Source organism: Toxoplasma gondii, chromosome XII (assembly GCF_000006565.2).
Source record: "Toxoplasma gondii ME49 chromosome XII, whole genome shotgun sequence".
Lineage (NCBI taxonomy): Eukaryota > Apicomplexa > Conoidasida > Eucoccidiorida > Sarcocystidae > Toxoplasma > Toxoplasma gondii.
The window spans coordinates 5,982,985-5,997,911 of record NC_031480.1 but is presented as its reverse complement, the minus strand read 5'-3'; the positions used below and the strand labels follow the sequence as shown (position 1 = coordinate 5,997,911).

Sequence of the window (14,927 nt, the reverse complement as noted above, 5' to 3'; positions counted from 1 at the left end):
CCCAACAACGGTCGATTTCACACAGCTCGAAGGGGCCGGTTTCGACACAGTCACCGGCGCGACATCTGTCAGAAGCACCACCGGAAGTTCGACGTGGCAGAGGCGTCTTCGAGTCTGATGGGGAAGGTCGTGGTTCGGCGCGACAGTCAGCAACGTCATTGTCCCCCTTCACTTCTGCGAGACAGGGAGGAGAATGGAACAGCAGTTTACAACACGGAGCAGTACCTGATTCGTATCACCATAGCCGTGGACAACACATCACTTCGTCCAAATCCATCGCTCACTGGGAGGGCCAAAGTCCCCCCAGCTTAGCCGAAGCCACGGTGGAGTTCATGCTGCACAGTAAAACGCCACCAGTGAACACCGACAAAGCTTGCCAGGTGGTAACAGATAGTTGTTGTGGAGGCATTTCGTCCGTTACTAGACGCCGTACAGACGAAAAACCAGCATCCACTCTAAACGCCCTTGCGCCTCCGTTCTATCCAGGAGCAGCACAGCCTTTCGTCTCCGCTTACAAAAAGCAATTACAGGCGATGACCACGGCCCGCATGAAGTTCCCCGAACATGAATATCCAGTGCAAGACCAACAACGTTATCACCCCCATAATGAAAGGGCACTTCTCGATCAACTGGAGAGGCTCAGTTTAAAACTCGAGAACCAAAAGGAGCAACAACGTGCACGGGATGTAGACGAGAGAGTACAGGACAAATTTTCAGATGGGCGACTGACCTATTTGAGGAGGACTTCCGACACCAGAAATCGTGAGAGGGAGTCAACAACAACAGAAGGAAATCCAACCGTCGATGCCACCACCCTTTTACTTGTCAGAGAAGTATTGCTGAGGATCATTACTGCGCCACGTAGCACCACGACACCCACAGGCTCTGAAGGCGACACTCGGGCAACAGACCGCTCCAGTATTAATCAAGAACTTGCGAGCGCCATTCGCTCAGGCTGTGTACGGACGATCTCCTGTACGACACCAGAACTCTGGCATCGGCCTATCTCACGAATGCGAGACAGCTGCATCCACGACGGGCATACATTCCAGTTGCCTCCACCTGCAGGGCACCACCAGGCTGATTTCTGCGGTATGCTACCGCCAGAGCATTCCCTTCCACAGCATAGTCATACTTCGGACAGCAGTGTACCTCATGAAGTGCTGGGCGCACTAACTTGTTCGAACACTGTCCCATCGACAACGCTAGAGTCCCTTGGTCTAAGCCTTCCTCAGGAAACAAAAGACCGTCCACTTTTGTTCCCAGACAGTTCTGCCGCTACAGGTTATTCAGAAAGTCCTTTACATTCAGGCATCTCGACAGGCGGGGCACCCTTGGGGTCTCTTGAGGTTGTCCAACGGGGACCCGAACCGCTCAGAGCGGACGAGGCAACCATCCGAGAATTTTTGGAAACTGCTTGTCGTCGCAAAGACTCCCGACTAACTCGGGTGCCTCGTCACTTTTAGAGACTTCCGAAATGCTCCAATAACTGAGTGTTAGCGGCTGAAAGCAGCCTGATTGACTCGCCTGGCACGATGTTCGCTTGTTGCATTGGCGGTTTATTATCCTGCCACAAGCTCGCGTGCGAGGAAAAGTCCCTCTTTGTCCTAGGTGGACAACTCTGCAGCTGTGTTCACTGCATCACAGACAAGAAGTGGAGCGACTGAAGATCAGAACTTGAATGTGCCATCGTTTCTTGTTCGGAGGTGAGAGTGTCAGTGTGATGTGAGTCGTAAACATAGTCTCTAGCTAGTAAACAAGTTTTCACGTCAAGCATCCCTTGCAGAATACTTGGGAAGCTCAAGCATTATGGCCCGAAATTGCCCTCATCTGGAGCAAAAGTCGTAGGACCCGTCAGGGCAGAAGACACTGAGGGCCGTGAAAGCAGCATGAGCGCTGCACACAGCATGCCGGCCATCTTCCGGCATGGGGTTTCCCTAATACAAGTTCCGTTGCTAGCTGTATAATTGCCGGCTTTTCCGACTTGGTGAACAGACAACGCTAAGTAGCGTTTGCAATGCAGATTCGTTGGCGCGGCATCTTCTTCGCTAATAGTTGCTGGGATCGAAGCATTTTGTCCATGATTAATCATACGCCACCACTAATCGTCACCATATGATTGTTTCCCATGCGGATACGTAGCGCACAGTGTCTGTTAAATGAACATAGCAAGGGCAAGAAGAATCACCGTAATGGCAGAGGGCAGGACCACGAGCAGGTAGAACCATAGCCTGGCAGTGTGCTTTTACATCCAAGCAAAATAGGTTCCCATGAGTGTCGACTCACCAAGGGTTCTGTCGGAACTTTTCTGCCGCCTCCGCCTTTTGCATGAGGCTTTCCTGCATGGAAAAAGGTCGAACACTTGCGTTTGCCCCATAGAACTATCATAGCCCTTCAGAGCACACCTTTTCCTGTGGAGTGAGCTCCGGCGTTACTGGTCCCTTAATTGGCGAAGGCTCAGGGACTGTAGGTTGTGGTATCTCCTCCTGCGCCGTAGGTTCTTCAGGAGCCTCATCAGCAGAGGCTGGAGGAACCTCTTCAGACGATGGAAGGGGAGCCTGCGTGCCAGTGGAAGGTCTCTGCTCTGGTGCTTCTTTTGTCCCTTCATTCTCTGGGGGCTCAGCTTCTTCAGGAGGAACCTCTTCGGCAGGACCAGGCGTCCGTTCTGGCACATCTTCTGTTCCCTCATCGTCTGGGACAGACGGCACGTCTTCTTCAGGAGGAACCTCATCTGTGGGAGTCTCCACGGTTGATGCTTCCTCTTCAGAAGCGCCGCCCGATTCACGGGGTGGAATAGCACGGCATTCTGGGCAGTCTGTGCGAATCCTTGTGCGTGCTCCTGTGCTCAGGCACTCGAAGGACCGGCTTACCGGCGATGTTGCTTGCTGCCAAGTCTCTAATTATTCTCCTCTTTTCCTCAGACGCGGCTTCCGCAATGTCTTTGAGCGCTTTCTGGGATGTTCGGTGGAAGCGGAATTGCATGTGGGGGCGATTCTTCGAGTGTAACCTTACTTCGAAATCTCGCTGGTTTCTCATTAGTACAGCTGAAACAGAGAGGATGCACATTAAGCCCGTGGCTGGCCTGCTACATGCCTTGCCTATGTTAAGTCCTTGCCACTCTGGCGGTGACCACTGTGCAGTATTTAATACCGTTTGCATCTCCCTGGCAAGTGCCGTCATCTTGCCGAGTTCCTGACGAAAAACATATGCATTTTGTGGTGATTTCATCCCCGATTTTAATATACCTTCTCAAGCAGTCTTTGTTCAGCCTCTGCCTCAATTTTCCATACTCGTCTGCCTCCTGTGATGAAGGATGTAGACGAGCAGTTGCTCGACAGAATGGCATCTTCTCTCCTACCCGGCCGACGGACGACACTGACAACGGGAGAGCCTGTTCCACTAATCTAGTCAGAAAAGGTCGAATGAGAATCGCTCCCCACTTATAAAAAAGAAGTAAGAACACCGACCAGGCCTTGTGTCTGATGAGAATGCACATTTTCGAAGTCAAAACGTGCACTGGCAAGAGACGCCAGCATAGAGGAGGCCGCGAAAGCGACCTGAAAGAACCGTATCATTGCAGTCCTGCAGTGCTCCACTGTACTTCCGTTTTCTACCCCGGGAACTGTGCAGCAACACTCTCAAACCATACCTATCCAGTGTTTTGTCGGGGGACCGTTGCATCCGGTGTACATACAGGTGACCTACCTGTGACGCACCAGACGCTGCCGTGTTTGACTGCTTGGTGAAACGTACAGAGACACGTAGGCTGACTCAGAGGACGACTCATCCCCACGCTCACTGGGACCAGGTGTTCCTTTGCTTCCCAGTGATGAGGGATTCGTGTAGAAATGGAAAGTCTGAGCTGAGAGGGATGCGTCACAGCAACGATCGTGTCTACAAAGCACTCACGTCTGAAAACAGCTGCCGAAAATGACTGTTGTCATTGGCAAAATCAGGTGCTGCGGTGTAAGATGAGTCAACTTTTTGGTACAAATGAGACTGGACTTCAGCTTTTTTACGAAACACGGCGTTGTTGTCATGGTTATCTGGATGTTATCGATCCAAAAAGGAAGTGCGCAGAAACTGTGGATGCTGAGCAGTGTTGCGGCGAGCACCTCGCCCACGACCTTAGGGTGCTTATAAACCATAAAGCCAACTGAGTGAAATTACTAAGGGTCCACTTTGTTGTACTTTTGACTTCCGGCATAACGTATTTGGCTACGGGCGAACACAGAAGGGGCCGTCCCGGTCGCGATACTCGCTGATTTTCAAGCTCGAACACGAGGAAACACGGGAAAGCCAGACATGCATCGTTGGGAAAGGGCATGCAACTGCAGCGGCGGGCATGCGTACTCGCCAACAAAGGGCGAGGCTCAGTTTGACTGTGTGTGCACATTGATATCTACAATGCTTGACGAGCACTTTCCAACGCACACACTATCCTTTATAATGCTGCATAACTTTCCCGAATAACTGGCCGAGGTACTAGAATCCGCTGGTGGAGCAAAAGGCGTCATCATATTCGTTGACTCTCCATGTCAGGTGTATTGCTGCTGTGGTGCGTATGCACATGCTGTCTGTCATGTTTGAGCTCGTCGTCATTAGGGAGTGCACCACAAGCACTAATTAAGCCTAAACAACATCGGTCGTGGTTGGCACTCGTCAGTGGTCTGCTACCCGCCTGAATCAAAGCAGCGGTTTATAGGCAGAGGGGGATCGCCGCCATCTTACGTTCCATGAGTTCGAAAACCTTTTCCCGTTGTCGTTCTTTCCACATAACGTCATTGTGAATTTCCTTTAGTCGGGGACATTGCATTTCTCTGTTGTTACGCGTAGGCTCCCCGACCGAGTAACTTATCGCACGAACCGAATGTGTCGAAGTAGAGTGGTACGTTTTCTTTTCCTGGTGTCGCTCACTTTTATTTTCACATGGCTAGCAAAGTAGAGCAGCACACGGCGCCCACTCCGGGGCCGCGTGCAGCTCGTGAGGTTTGTAAAAATTCTTCCACCGCGGCGTGCTCACCTGTTAGTAACTCTGAGGAACCCAAACAGCAGCTCAGCATCAAACTTCAGCCGCCCGACACGTCTCCGTACGACTCGTCACTGGATGACCACGCAGATATCTCGGTTTCTTTGCTGAGCAGTGGCATACATCGCCGGCGTGGTGCCACATCAACCATTTCCTCAGCGCCCAGAGGAACGCCTTCCTCTACACGTTCCGCACCCACTCCGCAGCTGGGCAGAGGCTGCACAACGCGAGGCATCTTCGGTTCACTGTCTTCAGTTTATAGTCGGTCCGCAGAAGGGAAGAAATCGGATTCCTCTCCAATGCTTGCGGAGCCAGTCGTAGGCTCTTTGCTCATGCCAGATGGCGTCACCATCCGTCGACCGCCAAAGCTCGGCATTTCGTCCGGTGACCCCGTGGGTACCCACATTCTCAGGAGGCGTGCGGCTTGCTCAGGCGCCGGTAAGGGAGGCTGATGAGTGCCGTAAATTTTCCGCTGTTTTTATCCTATTGCTTTCACCCCGCTCTTGAACTGTCACGAATAACCCACTGCCGGCAGCCACTGCACCATCAACTGTGCGAGTCACGGCGAACGTCCCATTACTGTGTTCTGCACTGATACCAGGTATTCTGGGCGTATTTTCGGGTGAGTACACATTGTGGTGGCTGCCGTGCATTCGTGTTGCCTTTACAAAAAATGTAAAAGGAAATGTACTGAGTTTGGTGCCCATCGTCTAAACACGAGAGACTTTTTCGCATCCAGATCATGGCGCAGAGACACTTAGTAGAGAAAGGCACACATTTGTAAAAGAAGACGCCAGTTAGTTGGCTTGCAGTCGACCTCTTCTGGTGCGGCAGGGTGTCGGGATCTGTTTGCAGACCGTCGTGGCCTCCCCTTCTGGGTGTCGTCGTGTCTGTACGCTAGGCGCCCGTTTCGCGTTTGGTCGAGACTGTATCTTTTGCGCTACCGGAGTGCACAGTTGCTTCTCAAATTCTACGTGGTTTGTTGGTTTCTGTCGTCGTTTCTCTTTCAGAACCGGCTTCGCCCTCTGGACCGTTCGCCTCTCGTCTCAACCTCTCTCTTCACCGTCTTTCTGTGAACACATCGTGGCAAAGGACTTTCCGATCTGCCGCATGGACTTCTGGTGGACGACGGCGAGGACCTATGTCTCGTCATTTGAATCCCACGGCAGACAGCCTCCCAAAGATCGTATCTTTCTCGCCCTCCTTGAATCGGGCTTTGTTTCAAGATACGTGTCTTGTCGCCCCTCTGAGGTCTGCTAGCTCGTCCGCGCTGTTTTCTCCGCAGATCGCAACTTCTGTGAGTGAACCACCTCCGTACATTCCTGAAACTCTCTCTTCGGATCTGCAGCAGTCTCCAGATTCCTCTCTGCTGAAACCCGTTGACGGGATCGCAAGTTCACCTGGGTCGTCATGCAAAGCTTCTCCTCGCCTCCAGGTGGCCGAAAGTCCGCTGCCCTGCCTCACACGTCTGCCCGTTTCCGATCATGCTTCTGGAGTCGACGAAGACGAAGAAAACTGCGCCGTTTCCGTTTCACCTGAATCCTTTGAAGACAGTGTTTGCCAAGGGTCTCAGAGAAAAGGAAGAGCTCGTGCCTCTCCGCGGGGCGCCTCTCCCTCCTCGCATGCAGTCGGCTCAAGTCTGCTGGTTCCGTCGTCGCCGGCGGCAGTCAAGGAGGGCGAACGTGGAGAAGGATTTCAGGACCAGAGCCTTCTGGCGCAGGATGAGATATTCCGTGAAGCAAAGAAATGCGAGGACGAGTTAGCCGCCAACCCCAAAAATGAGGAGGCGGTGTATCGGTTAGGCGTTCTCAAGTTCCGTGCAGGCCAAATAGAGGACGCCATCTCCCTTGTGAGTGCGTTTCTGCAAAAACATGCTCCTAAGAGGTCAAAGGCAGAAAGGCGCTCTGAGGACGCTGCTCGAGACAGCAAACTATCTCTCGATCACCAAAGTGGTGGGGGTGAACAGGCGCTCGCAGACAACCCGTTAGCCGGACATAAACAGCAAACGCAAACAGCTCAGGCCGACGGAACAAGCAAGAGTCGTCGAGAAGACGTTGCTTCAATCGGCGAAGGTGGGACAGCGCGAGAAGGCGGAGAGGTCAACGAGGACAACCAGGCGAAACTGTCCAAAGAAGATGAATGCACGGAAAACGGAAAGGAGACCGACAGCGCCGAGGCAGGAGCAACCATCTCTAAAGACGCGCCGAGTACGCAGAGTCGACAGCCAGATGAAGGTGACTGTTTCAACGCCGAAGGAAATCCAAAGGAAGAACAACTCGACTGGCGAGTTGGAAAGGCGGCACCGATCCAAGAGTTGTTCAATGTGATTCTAGATCGTCGCTCCCAAGTCAACCGAAGAGCCAAGGACATTCTCGAAGACTGGGGGCCTCCGGTGTACTTACAGTTGGAGAAACTTCTCGGACATCTATGGTTCGAGGCGGAAAACTTTCCCGAAGCCGTTCGGCACTACTGGAGGTTAGCCACAACACGGGAAATCTGTCCATCGACAGAACTGTCTATGTGCACTGTCTGATTTCTCCTCTTTACTTCATCCTCCCGATCCTGGCGAACGTGAGAACGAGGGCTCTGTTTCAAGCGTAGTTTGTATGACCAGGCACGGTGGCCCTTCCCCTCTGCGTAGGGCCCTGTTTTCTCGTTTTTGCATAATTTCAAGTGTCTTCTGTGGTGGTGTCCTTGTGCGTGATTGTAAAGAACGTGGTTGTCTCTATCTCACAGAAGTGGAGTCGAATCCAGTATCCTAGCTACTGGAGTCAGCGAATGGGCGATTATTTCGCTACCTGGGGAGTCTGCTGTCTAAAAAACGGAAACATGCCCCAAACTCAAGGAGCACGAGGTTTTTTCATGCATGCGACCTCCTGTGTGTTGGGTCTCACGGAATGCGTGTTTAGGCCTGAATTCAGTGGTTGGTCTAAGCGTCTTGCGGGGCAAAAAGGCTCTTGGTGAAGACTAGGGTCTGAACTCTTGTGGGGTGGCTTTTGGCAGGTGCATCGATATCTGTCCAGACGACGCCCAGCTTTTCACCAATCTTGGTCTCGCGTACTACGAGGTGAGGCTTTTTTCTGGTTTTTTTGCGAGAGTCTGATTTGTCCAAAGTGCCTCTCTCTCTGAGGAAAGATGCCGGCACAGAGGCCCTGCCACTGGGTGACCACGTTCATTCTTAAACCATCTAAAGGATACGGGCGCATGCAACCACGTCATCGTGCTTTGGCGAGTGGCATCGAGTTTATAAGTTTCTTTGTTTCTCTTCTAGAGAGGATACATCTCCATGCCTGTTGCTAGACGCCTCCGTGTCATCGTACACAAAAAGCAGGAAACTGTCCTCTCCTCATATCTCTTTGTCTGCCTAGGAGTAGACCCCATGTGGTCTTTTTTTTTTGACTCATATGTCATTTTGTCCAGTCTGAAACAGCGATGATGCTGTCGATTCACTGTGTTAAAGTGCAAAGATTTCCTCAAATTGTTTCTGTCAAGCGCACCGTAGGTCCCCGAAGTGGGGGTGCAAGAAACAGCACAAATAGTAGGCGGAACACACAAGACTTTGTGTGTGGGTGGTTTTTCAGATGGAAGCAATGAAAGAAGCCACGGCGGCATTTGAGCAGGCAATCAAGCTGAACGACAGGCACGTTTCATCTTGCGCGCTCCTTCGTGTTTCACTTTCCAGGTGTCTCTGTTCGTGATTCTGTCCCTACCTATAGTAATCGCGAAAATCATGCCATATGTCCAAAAACGTTCCTATCCACTACAGTCGCTGTCCTCGTCTTCCCAATACGCGAACTGTTCAGCGGAGGTACAACCTTCGGTGAATACAGCCCCATGCTACGAGCGCCACCATCCGAGGTCTCTCTGGATCTTCAGAGAGTTCCTCGTGCAATGGTGACGCGTGGTTTTCCTTCGGTCTGCCCAGGAATGGTCCGTCCCTTCATCGTAGATACTGACTATGCATTGCATGTGAAACAGGAGCTCCAAGTCTGAATAGTGTATCTGTTTATCTTGTGCGTCGTCGCCCTCACTTCTTTTCTCCCGGGGTGAGAGTGAAGAGACCAAGAGACGTACACGCAATACGCGTGGAACAGCGTGACATCCGACAGTCTTCAGGTTTCTTGGGGTTGTTCATACGCAATGCTACAAAATGCCTTGCACTCGTGGAACACTGATGCTGACATAATGGTGCAAAGAAATCACTGTATCCTCCATACAAAACCGGTACGCCGTACGATGATTAAATATGCTCATCTGTAGATTTGAAGCGGTCGGTTGCATGGCCGCGCCATTTTTCTCTCAACTTTCTCGTCAGCTCGGAACGGTGAAGCAGGAACCATTTGTCTTTTCACTTCTGTCCTTTCTCTCCAGAGACGCGACTTCCCTGAGCGTTCTGGCGATGCTGCTCATGGACGAGTTCGCAGAGGCGGAGGAAGGCCGTCTGCGTGCGATCGAAGAAAGCAGCGAAGAACCGCTTTGTATGCGAGAGCAAAAATACTTTAGGCTGTTTGCGCCTTCAATACCCACGCGGAGATCCGCCGACGTTGTTGAGGTTTTGGTCGGTGTAGTCCCGGAGTTTTTTCTTGGTGCTGGCCTTCACAGAGAACGCCTGCACACCACGAGGATGCGACCTATCGTGTACCGTGGAGACGGTTTCGCATGCAAGAGAGACATGTCACTGGTCACTCCACGACCTGTGCATTCCGATGCATTGTACAGCGTGTGTTCCTTCGAAATGTTTGTTTTTGCCTACAGTGCCGAGTGAAGAGGAACGACTTCGCGGTTTGAGAGAAGGCACGGAACGCTGTGTCACCATGCTTCAGAAATGCCTCGAAATCGACGAGAACAATATACTCGCTAAACTTCATCTCTCTCAGGTGGGACGCTTCGCGCGCCGCTTGAGGCGAAGAGGCAGCAGGATGAGGTGCCTCAAGGGTTGTGTAGCTGGAGTTGTCGTTACCAAAAGGTACCGCGCGGATGTCTGGAATAGTGTCTCCGTCTTGTCCGTGCTCTTCGCGAAGAGTCACTGAGTTTCTGCACTTTCCTCTCTTCTTTGTGTCACCTTGTTTCTTCTCCGTGTGAGCTTTCACTCTCTGTGGCTCTGATGAAAAATTGCTTCCAGGCGCCACTTCCCAAACGCTTCCGCCTCTTCGTGCTTCGTCCTGTGCTACGAGTGCACTGCGTGCATAACCTCTCCATTCGTCTCGTCTGCGTCGTCCCAGGTGTCTAGATGCCGAAACGGTTTTGCGTATTGAGTTTACCATGCATCCACATATGCATATGCATATGATGTCGACTTGGTGTCATGGACGAATTCTACATAGGAGATCATCTGTACGAAGGGGTGTCGGTTGTTCCCTCGAGCAATCCTTCAACTCGCACTATGTATCCAGACGACCGGTCTCCGTATTCTACCTGTAGGGTGTTCTGTGCGTCTTCGCCCCTGTTCTCCTAAGCTGTTTGTAGCGAAAGGTGGGTATTGCCGTTGTTTCCTTTTCCGGCATGTCTTCGGGGGCGTCCGAATGCGATTGCGTGCCTTCGTCTGCTGGGTGGCCTCTCGACTCTCAGGTGTACGTGTATCGCGAAGAGTGGGATCGATCGGAGGAAATCCTTCAGGCTCTGCTGGAAGAGAATCCCGACGACACACACATCTTGAACAATTTAGGTGAGTTGGCGGCTCTCTGGAAAACCAATGGAGAGCGAGAAGCAGCGGGCACCTGCTGGGGTAGACACGGGAGACCCTGCATGTCACATCGGGAGAGCGACGAGCTTTCAAAAGGGAAGAAGAGTTGGAGACACAAGCAGGGAACGGCGAAGGAGCAGAGACACAGGAGAGAGCACGACGGGTGTAAAACGGATGTCTACACATTCAAGACGATGAAGGAAATAACGCATGCACGCAAAATCTGTTGACGGAGGTGGCTCTGTGCATGCTTCAAAGGCAACTGTCCGAAGTGGAAAAGTACCTCATGTTCAACAGGACACAAAAGAAACAGCTGTCACTGTTGCTCTCGTATTATTCGGGTGCTGCACGGGGGTCCTGATCCCACTCGCACACACACATTGGTACAAACAAGCGACCCTCTCTTGTGCTCGCAATCGAAACTCCTCTTCTAGGCCAAGTGGCGCTAAACAAGGGCGACAACGAGAAGGCATTCCAGTTCCTCGAACGAGTTCTCAATATCAATCCCGAAGACGAATTAGCTCACATGCATCTCTGCGAACTTCTTTGCAAAACAAATCAACCGGCGGTATGTCCATGTGCGTCCCTTGGGTTTCCTGTCTTTCTCTGCGTTCTCTGTTCCCGTCTTGCCGGCGAAGAAACGTCACATCTTCGCCTCGACTTGCGTCTCACGCATTCAATACGAGTCGCTGTTTCCGCGATGAAAACACAGCGGCTAGCTCGTGTGAGTAAAGGACTTGACTCGACAAGCACGTTCGTCGAAAAACCAGTTATGACACTTGTGCACTCCGTGTGAACGTTTGCCTGAGAGGTTCACTGGAACCTTCTGCGTAGCCACAGTCTTCCCTAACGCTCTGCCTAGCTGCGCCTGTGAAACTCTTGCCCCGAGGGCGTGCCTCTGACTAGAGTGCGTCCGTTTCTTTCGTTTCGGTGCCTGTAGTCGTTTAGGTTCGCAGCCTACCTTTCGTGGTCCGTTGTCGCTTTTTCTCGTCTCTCTGGCCCAACCGCCACTACGTTTTCCCCTCTTTTGCTGGCTGCAGCGCGCGTTGGAACATTTCAAGCTCTGCTGTGAATCGTCGCCAGACAGCGTCTCTCTGCATGCGACTTGCGGACTGCCTCTCTGCGAGGTTGGAAAGGAAAAAGAAGTCATCGCTGCATACACAGAATTCATCAAGGCTCACCCTGAAAGTGCTGCCGCCAAAACATTCAAACGCTCTCTTGGTAAATCTTCTGCATATGTATACGAATATACATGTAAATGTGTATGCTTTGGCATTAGTGTGAATGTGTATGTCTTGTGGGCAATGGCGTTTCTGTCAATGCTTAGTTCACATACGCCTTCTGACGCGTGTCGAGGCTTGTGGGTGCAGATGACTCAGTCGAACGCGGGCATGCCTTCCACTTCTGCGTACAACGCTCCACGGTCATGGATTTTGCATCTTTCCGTCATCCTCGCTCTTCTCGCTCGCGTTTCCTTTGAAGAAGGCGGGAGACTCTGTAGAAGCTGGAGTGAGGGTTGAACTGGGGTACAGTTTGATAGCGAAGGCAAACTACTGGATTGGATACCTAGGAATCTGTGCCCCCATTAGCAAGAATCAAAGATAAGCCACCATACATGCAGACTGAAGTAGTTAGCAGTTGAAGGTAGACTTCTTTGTTTTTCGCTGTAGGACAGTTCTTTTCAAGACAAGAGAGGTGATGTATCTCAAGCGTATCCACGGTCTTACGCCTAATTGACAGTCTGTCTGTCTTGCCGGTTCTTGCCTCTTCTTCCGTGCCGCAGGTAGCATGGGCGAGGATGTAGGATTCATGGAATCCACTTCAATCATTGTCTTCATTGTCCTGGTAAGCGCAGAACATAGTCTCTCTTTTTTATATGTTCACTCTGGCAGGTGTTCCGATCTCCGTGTTTTTCGGCTTCCCGGCGCTGTTTCGTTTTTGCTGGGTTTGTCTCTTCGGTCTGTCTTTCCTCTGTGGTTGTGTCTCCCCTTGACTGGAGGATAATTAGGAAAGACTAGACACCTGTCTAGTCGAGTCAATTCACGGCTCCCAGTGGACCCTACAAGCCATTATTCGGGACGAACTTCGTTGCTGTTGTTTCCAAGCCTAGCCGTGAATGGAAGAGAGCATGTGTGCCTAGCTTTCTCCCAGGTTCGTGCCCTCCGCAGACAGAAGGCGATAAACGTTTATTGTGTGTTTAGACTACTAGTGGGCTTGGTGTTCTGTGGGGGAGGACCCTTGCGCGTAAACAGGCAAACATGTCTACAGATACGTAGAGAGGGTATGCATGGCTTCCACCCACGTGCTCTTCTGTGGGAACGAGTAGGAATGTGTGACGAATTTGTCATTCCACTGTTTCGCTGTAAGGTGCAGCACGGCAACTGTAACGATCTAGTCCGAAGCACCTTTCGTCTCTTCTGCGGTTGTCTCTGAGCTAGAATGATTTTTTGTACTTTGATGTGTGTCCATACAGCCCGTTCTCCTGTTGTTGATGGTCCTGCTGGGCTGCGCCCATTTCTTCGCTTCTCTTGCGTCGCCCGCACCTTCTATACATCCCTTTGCAGACCCTTCGCACCACTCTGAGCTATAGAGACATTTGAGAGCGAATCCTCCTGCTGCCAGGAGCGTTCCCTTTTACAGATACCGCAGCGAAGAAAAGAAAAGGCATTTTAAACTTCGTGTTTCTTCCCTTCCTACCGTACGGTTCGGCAATTTCACAGGCTGGCCTAAACCTTCCTTACCGGGCTCCTTTGACGCCCGATGTAAGCGTGCCTGTCCGTGATGCCACCTAGTGTGAACTGTACGCGCAGATGTGTAACAGTAGTCTTTAAATGTACATTGAGCGTGCCGCGTGGCCAGAGGCGAGTATTTCCACGTGTGGGAGCTTTGCATGCGTATTCTGGGCGCCTCGAGTGAAGTGATGCCAGGAAATATCTGTCGGTTCCGCTGCATGCAGTCGCTTTCTGCATTCACTCTGTTCGTGGGTTCTATGGGTACAGCGCTGCCCACAGCTGGGCCCTTCTGTAGGAGAACAGTTTAGACAGCAGGGAAAGTTGAGAAAGGTTTTATCGCTCAGTCATCTGGCTCGCTGTAAACACCGAGCCAGGACAAGGGTACTTTTGGAGGGAGTTGACCGTCTTTTGAAGAGCAGCATCCAGGCGTTTCGCCAGCCTCCCGGAACACAGTGTTCTGCCGCGGCACTTTCGCCTTCTTGATGGCAGCACGTCGCTGCTCCAACACGGAACTCTCTCGCTACATACATATAGAATCGTACTACCCTGCTCCTCACCAGAGAGTGGAGCTATCGAAAAGAACGTGCGACAGGAAGCAGAGAGACCGCGAAGGCTTCTGGTACAATGCATGAATAAGATGAGGACAGACATCCCAGTTTGGTGTTCGCAAGTGCTGGCAGGGACATGTAGAGTTCCTGCAGCGCCGCAGTGCGCCTAGATAGGGGGAGAACAACTGGAAGGGGAAAGTTGATGTTTGTCGAATGATATCACAAAAGAACGCTGCTTCGAAGACACGTCTCCACGCGGTCAAGCAAACTAGCGAGCATCTCAACGCCGCTCTAGTGGTAAGGAAGGATGACTAAGAAAGTGCTACCATACACGAAAACATGACGCCTCCCCGGCATTAGACGCTCCCAGAAACACACGGCAGTGAAGTGCCGCCGTACAAAGCAGAACGACTCGGATGCCCTGAAAATAGTGTGCTCGTACGAAAGCAAATCCTCAAGTTTTCTAAAAGCCTTTTTCGTCTACGAAACGGTTCCTTGAGAACGATTGTCTTTCTGGTAGTGACATTCAGAATAGATAAAGCAGGGAAACCGCAGTTGTCACGCATGATGTGCGATTGCGCGTTATTCTGGTGCGGAGAAATTCTTTGCGTTTTAAAGGAGCGTGGCAGTGAAAAAAATGTTTCCGGCTAGTGTACGTAGCTATAGATAATCCCGCAAACCAAGATTCATGCAACACAGTTTGCGACCCATTTCATGACGGGTCTAGTGGACACGGCTGAGGACAACATACGCTTGCACGCTGATCATGACGATGATTGGCAAAACTCCTGACAGAAAACCAGGTTGTATTCTTGTACCATCAACTCGTGCGCTGCTAATGATGAACACTGCTGTTGTAGGCTACTACAAGAGAAAAGAATTCCTTGTCTTCAAAACAATCCTATTAAACGCTCGTGATTGCTCTCGAGAACGAT

At 51.5% G+C, this 14,927-nt stretch overlaps 2 protein-coding genes across 2 annotated transcripts; one reads left to right on the top strand and one right to left on the bottom strand.

The window, feature by feature from the left end:
* Positions 1–2,033: 2,033 nt before the first annotated feature.
* On the bottom strand, positions 2,034–3,805 carry TGME49_278620 (hypothetical protein). Its single transcript, XM_002370524.2, has 7 exons — positions 3,468–3,805; positions 3,359–3,404; positions 3,246–3,301; positions 3,099–3,192; positions 3,013–3,044; positions 2,871–2,952; positions 2,034–2,815 (listed from the first exon to the last, which is right to left on the bottom strand). The coding sequence occupies exons 1-7, from the start codon at positions 3,573–3,575 to the stop codon at positions 2,385–2,387; spliced, it is 849 nt and encodes a 282-aa protein (XP_002370565.1). The 5' UTR covers positions 3,576–3,805; the 3' UTR covers positions 2,034–2,384.
* Positions 3,806–4,433: 628 nt separating this feature from the next.
* TGME49_278630 (tetratricopeptide repeat-containing protein) lies at positions 4,434–13,891 on the top strand. Its single transcript, XM_018781811.1, has 11 exons — positions 4,434–5,467; positions 6,040–7,504; positions 8,033–8,096; positions 8,611–8,669; positions 9,401–9,507; positions 9,785–9,906; positions 10,598–10,694; positions 11,147–11,280; positions 11,753–11,933; positions 12,496–12,557; positions 13,186–13,891. The coding sequence occupies exons 1-11, from the start codon at positions 4,930–4,932 to the stop codon at positions 13,300–13,302; spliced, it is 2,946 nt and encodes a 981-aa protein (XP_018635124.1). The 5' UTR covers positions 4,434–4,929; the 3' UTR covers positions 13,303–13,891.
* The last annotated feature ends 1,036 nt before the right edge of the window (positions 13,892–14,927 follow it).